This window comes from Tupaia chinensis, unplaced genomic scaffold (genome assembly GCF_000334495.1).
Source record: "Tupaia chinensis unplaced genomic scaffold, TupChi_1.0 Scaffold144899_1, whole genome shotgun sequence".
In the NCBI taxonomy this organism is placed as follows: Eukaryota; Metazoa; Chordata; class Mammalia; order Scandentia; family Tupaiidae; genus Tupaia; species Tupaia belangeri.
Genome location: NW_006204759.1, coordinates 536,026 through 541,908, shown reverse-complemented (window position 1 = coordinate 541,908; position 5,883 = coordinate 536,026). Strand labels below are relative to the sequence as shown.

Sequence of the window (5,883 nt, the reverse complement as noted above, 5' to 3'; positions counted from 1 at the left end):
CAAGTCAAACCAGGAGAGATCAGCACTCTAGCACTCTCTTCAAACAAGCCACTGGCTTCCAGAAACAGACGATTTGACAGATGAATTTCAAAAATTCTGGAACACAGCTTTACAAGGTGTCCAACGAAGGTCCAGAGTTTCTCTATGTCCCACCCTGCACTGCCCACCTCCTAATTGAGCACAGCACCACAAGGGAGAATGATTTTTGTCATTAAGGACAGGAATGGCCACATGGCTGATAAGGTCCAGAGATGCCTGCTTTATTTCTTACTAGGTGATTGCATTTCAGGCTGGCAACATCAAATAACAGTCTAATTACCAACTAATTTTGTACCTCTGAACTACAAATCAACAATCCAATTCAGCAAGGAACAACAGTGTCAACAGCTTATTGGAGAGGCTGGGTTTTCCACATAAATGGTTTTGGTTGGCAGTGCGCTATGTGCAGCCCAGGGTAAGGCCTGGGGTCAGTGAAAGACCCAACACCTGGCTGACTAGAGGCTAAAGCCCTGCAAATCCCTAGGCCAAAGCTCTCCATCCCAAATCTGAAGATCATCATTGTTGTTGCCCTTTTTGGGGCCACTTCAGCCCAAAACAGAGGCCAAGCAACCTGGGCCCGGTGAAGGGGTTCCAAAGCCTACTCAGCAGACATGCCCTCTGCCCTCACTCCCACCTAAAGCACAGCTCCTTCTGCAGGTCATTAGGGGAAAGCTAGGCTTCTGGTAGTTAACCATCTCTTTTAAGTTCTGCTTAAAGAAGCACCGACAGGGTTAACTGCAAGTGGGTGGGCACAGGTATGCCGGCAGAGATCCAGCAGCCCTGGCAGGTGAAGCTGGCTGGGCAGGGCCCCCCCTAAGAACTGGGATGAGTTTCTTGGGACTAGATCCTAGGGGAAGAATTCATTAACAAAATCCAAGATCGCAGGAGTGGGTGCCTATGAATAGGCAGAAACTCGGGGAAGGTCAAGATCCAGGGGTAAAAAAAGAGAAACAAGAAAGGAATGAGATCTATCACCTGCCAGGAGCTCAAAAAAAGTAAGCAATTACTACAGGAACCATTTCCATGGCTACTTGTTTTCCTCACCAAAAACCCCCACAGGCTTCCTTTTAGAGTTGGAGACCCCCTGCCCAAGAACCCACTGACAAGCTGTTGCTTTCCCCCCAGACCAAGAAAAATATGTCACCTGGGAGAGGCTGTTCCACTCACAGCTCTAAGCGGAGGCTTGCTGATGCCTAAGCTGATGCTGTGACCCTTTCTCTGCTCCACCTGCATGTGTGTCAATGAGCAGGTCCCCGGATCTGGCTGCCTAGGCTCTCTGTATGTGTGCTGACACCAGAGTCGGAGCCAGAGCCCTGACCTGCCAGCCCTTCACGCTTATCCACAGGAGAACGCCCTGGCAGAGCCTGCACCGGAGCTAGTGACTCCAAGAGAGTGATGCGGTCCCAGTTCTGGCCGGGTTATGCCATCCCCAAGAATCCCAAGCAGAGTGTCCGAACACGGTGGGTTCTTCTGCTGCTGAGAGGACGTGCACCCTAGGGTGCTAGCTGAAAAGTTAGCGCAGAAACAAGGCACCACAGAGAGGTTGGACACTTGGGTTGTGTGATTCAGGACACGCTGGAAGAGTCCAAGGGCGGAGGAGAGGAGAGGGAGGAGGAGGAGACTGAGTCTTAAATAACGTCTCGTGAGGCTGGAGCCCCACTAGATGGGCTCTGGTTTGAGCTTCTCTGCTAGGAAGTCATTCACAAAGGCCTCCACAATGGCAGGGGTGATCTCCTCCACATCCATCACGTACTTGGCCCTGGCTGACATGTCCAGGATAGTGAGCAAAGGCGCAGCCTCGGGCAGGTTGGTGTAATCTCGCAGGGAGTCGGTCATGTCATCCTGAAGGCAACAGGAGGGAGGGAAAACCAGTAAGTTTCAAAGACAAAGGGGAGAATCCGTGGGCCCAGTCTCCCAGACGGCACAGAAGTAAGTGGTTGTCCTGCAGAGAGGGCTCTCTCAAGGGGAGATGGGCTTACAGGATGGACAGCAGGGGCCCTCGCCCTGCCTTGAGGGGAGAGAGGCTGCTTTGTCCACTCCCTTTCTGTACTCCCCAGACCGCCAGGCACGTCATCTTTCTTTATTAGCGTGAAAGCAAGTTTAACATGTCCTCTGTGTTTTCAAAATGTGATGTCCTTGGGGCCAGCAGGTGGCATGGTGGTTAAGGAATTGGACTCCCACATGGTTGACAACAGTTCAAGTCCTGGACCTGGTGGCTTGAAAAATCACGCCAGGCCTGTGTGCATGCATGCTAGAAACTCTAAGAGGAGATTGGAGGAAAAGGGATTGTGGTGTGGCCTTCTTTAGAGGGTGACTTCTCACTTTCCTCTCACTGTCTGTGTCTCTCTCCAGTGAGTACGTGCACCCTATGGCAAAAACCTTAAACAAACAAAACAGGCGACGTCCTTTGATTGCTTACTTTTGCAGTCAACGCTTGAGTGTTTGCAGCCCCACTGTGGATGACCTGAAGCCAATGTAGACTTCAATTCTAGCACGTTTTTAAACAAGAATGGCTCACTGTCCCACCACTACCCTGTGACCTCAGGGAGGGCAGGAGTTGCACCACCTGCCAATTCAGATACCAAAGGTACTACAGCACCATGGACGCTTACACGGGTGTGCTGCTTTATCTGAGAAGGAAGCTGGCACTTGGTCACACATTCCCAGCAGCCGTCCCAGTGAACTTCTCTACAACCCGATTATGGCCTTACTCAAATAGAAAGGCAAACACAGAAATCCAAAGCCAACAGGAGCAGCCTTTTGGAATGACCTTGCATCCGGTTGTCTCTCATTTGGCTACAGGGAATGGACTCCACACACCCATCCTGGTTGTTTCACTCTAAAACGCACGAGATTCTAAATGGAATGAAAAACCTGAGCGGCCCTGCAGAGAAAGGCCTTGGGGTATTCTCAGCTTCAAGTGGTGGTGCAGGAGGCATGATGTTGACAGCTCATCGTGGGTTGTAGAGACAAAAACATTCCTTTCTCAAGAGGCAAATCTTTTTTTTTTTGAGAGTTTTTTGCTATAGGGCGCGTGCGCTCGCCAGACAGACAGAGAGAGACAGAGAGACAGAAAGCAAGAAATCACCCCCCAGGGGGGATGGCCACGCCGCAATCCCTTCTCCTCCATTCTCCTCCTGGGATCCTGGGCACGCCCGCACACACACATGCCCGGCGTGTTTTAAGCCACAGGGTCCAGGAAGCGAACCGCGGTCGACTACGTGGAAGTCCAGCGACATAGCCATTACGCTAACTGCTGGTCCCTCAAGAGGCAAATCTTTAGGAAGACTGTTAGAGAGGGCCTTTCTCCCCTCTCCCCCGAAAAGAGCACACACTTGCCAGTGATGCACAGCGAGTCCACATCTCTGACTCTCCTTACCCACTGCAGGACCCCCACATGGGTTAACAGCAAATCTTCGTGAACAGAGGGGAGACACCTGGACAGACAGCCCACATCTAACTGCCATCAGGAGGCCTGGACCAAGCCAAGCACCCTGCTGCCTGTGGAAAACCACCAGGAAAGGCTTCAGAAGGGGTAACTTCTCCCTACCACAGGGGATAGATCAAGACAGAAAGCAGGGGTCCCCCCTTAGCCCTGGGTAGCCCTGGGCCAGTGTCCTGGGCTCACAGGAGCTCAGTTAATGCATAATGTCCCAGCTTCCATGTCGCCTCACTTCTGAACATAAGGACGGAAAGCTGGACCATGACGCCAGTGGATGTAACAACCGCCCTGACTCATGAGGCTGCTGTGAGGGTAAATGGCTGTCAGCCCTCGCAGCCCAGCCTGGCGCGGGGACCCAGGGAACAGAGCAAACGCTGGTCCTGTCTGAGCCTCACTTCCTTCTCTGCAAAACAGGACAGTGATTCCGATCCGGTCTCGCAGTGAGGAGCAAAGGAGCTTGTGCAGGTGGAGCTTGGCTGGCACTGCTCTAGAGGGAACCTGCAGATGCTCCTTTCCAGCTCATTCTAAAGCACCCGCCCCACCCCCTGCTCAGCCCTTTCTGTTCTGCACCCATCTTTTCTCTCAGAGCCATTCTATAGGGGTTAGAGTTTAACAAATGCAGAGCAGCCTCCATGGAGCTTTGTGTGCAGGGCTGTTGCAGCCCTGAGGCAGGGCCTGTGAACCCTCTTTGTTCCCCTCCACCCTGCGCTGAGCAGGGGACTGGGGCTGCCCGCGAGGGGCCCTGCTGGCTGAGCAGGGGCTGCTATTGAGGAGGTGATGAATGGGTGGTTCAGGGCATCTGGCCGCCTGGTCTGTCTTCTTCGTGCCTCTCCTGGGACCCAAACACAGCGTGAAATGAGCACAGGGCTCAGACCAACTGGAGGTCGAGGCTGGTGGACGCAGGGCAGGGGCGGCTTCTAAAAGGGTCTGTCGATAACCGGCTTAAGGGGGTGACTGGGTGGGGTGGAGCATGCGTGGAAGCTCTTGGGGTGGGAGTGAGGTGAGCGCCTGCGCAGAGCGAGGCTGGCCATCTTGCACAGATGCCCGTGTCTGTGGGGCGCAGGTTCCGGCACCTCAGGCACTGGCCAGGAGGCTCCCTGGAGGTCCTACCTTCTTACCCTGTGAAAGTCCCCTATTGAGTCCAGCCTGGCTGGAGGCCTGCAAGGGACAGGCCTTGGGTGGAAGAGATCGGAATGGCAGCCATGTCCAACCTCAGTACTCTCCCTGGCTGGTGGGGTGACTGCAGGTCCCAGCCCTGGCTGAGCCAGGACCCCGTCACAGGTAAGTCCCTTTGCGGGCAGGTGTGGACACTGTAAAATATCCAGGGGCTGGTTCTGACCCAGCACAAGGGAGTCCGGGTATATCACAGTGTCCGTGGATCACAGGCTGCTCGGCTGCCACTGTCCCCAAGAGTCTGGGTAGGAAACAGTCCTTAGGGCTCCCTACTTTCCGAGGCTGCTGGGTGAGAAGGCCAGAACGAGCTGCAGGGGCAGGAAACGCTTTCCATGACCACGCACCTTTTCCTGCCACACTTGTCTCTGGGCTCTCCCAGAAGGACAGTCAGCCCAGACTTCAGGGTCCCTTCGAATATCCTGAGGCCAGAGTCACGTCCTCAATGTCCCCAGCTGAGCCAGCCTTGCCGGGTCCCTCCACACTCACCTCCCCGGCCACAAAGAATAGAAGTGGCGCCTCCTCCTCTTTGGCTTTGTACTTGGCAATGATTTTCTCAGCTATTGGCTGAATCAGTTGCTTGGCTGCCTCGGACTCTCCATCATCCTCAGAATCTGTGATGGGGAGCGAGAAAGACAAGAAGAAACACTGACTCTTCAGACAAATGGAGCGGTGCCCCCCCTTTTGCCCCCCCCTGAGCAGCCCAGGAATAGAGAAAGAACTTCCCACACACGCGGACCTTGCTTCCCCTGCTCACGGGTGTGTCTGCACCTGTGCGCGTGCACACACGCTGGCAGCAAGGCACACTCACACAGTGCACTCCTGCAGTGGGCTCACTAGGAAGTCCGCCTCACTGCGCAGCACCAGTGCCCTGCAGACAGCCTCTCCCTGAACGTGTTGCAAACCCTCCCTGTGAGACGAGCTGCCTGCCCTAAGCCAGGGCCCGAGGTCTCCGGTAATTATCTCCATCGCAGAAAGCGAAGCCATGACTTGGGCCTCCAGCTTCCCCATGAAAACAGCAGTACTGGCGGTGAGTGGGTGAAGGCCGCGGCCAGGCCAGTGGTTTGGATGGTGATGAGGGCTCCGCAGCACTGGATGGCCAACTTCACAGCTGGCAGCTGTACCGCCCGGGAGGAGGCAGGCTGGCCACATGGGAGGTCACCGGTCAGGCTTCCCAGAACACACTTTAGTCCCCTCTTGCCTTGCAATATACTAGGGTCACATGACTCGCT

General features: G+C 54.6%; 1 protein-coding gene across 3 annotated transcripts in view; it reads right to left on the bottom strand.

Moving 5' to 3' along the window:
* Window positions 1–239: 239 nt before the first annotated feature.
* The window catches only part of NXN (nucleoredoxin), a 220,207-nt gene continuing 214,563 nt past the window's right edge, over window positions 240–5,883 (bottom strand). For all 3 annotated transcript variants that reach the window (XM_006167516.3, XM_006167517.3, XM_027767885.1), the window contains 2 exons: window positions 5,141–5,265; window positions 240–1,881 (listed from right to left, as the gene is read on the bottom strand). In XM_006167516.3, coding sequence (XP_006167578.1) covers window positions 1,699–1,881; window positions 5,141–5,265 — 308 coding nt within the window. In that variant the 3' untranslated portion in view covers window positions 240–1,698. The remainder of the gene's footprint in view (window positions 1,882–5,140; window positions 5,266–5,883) is intronic.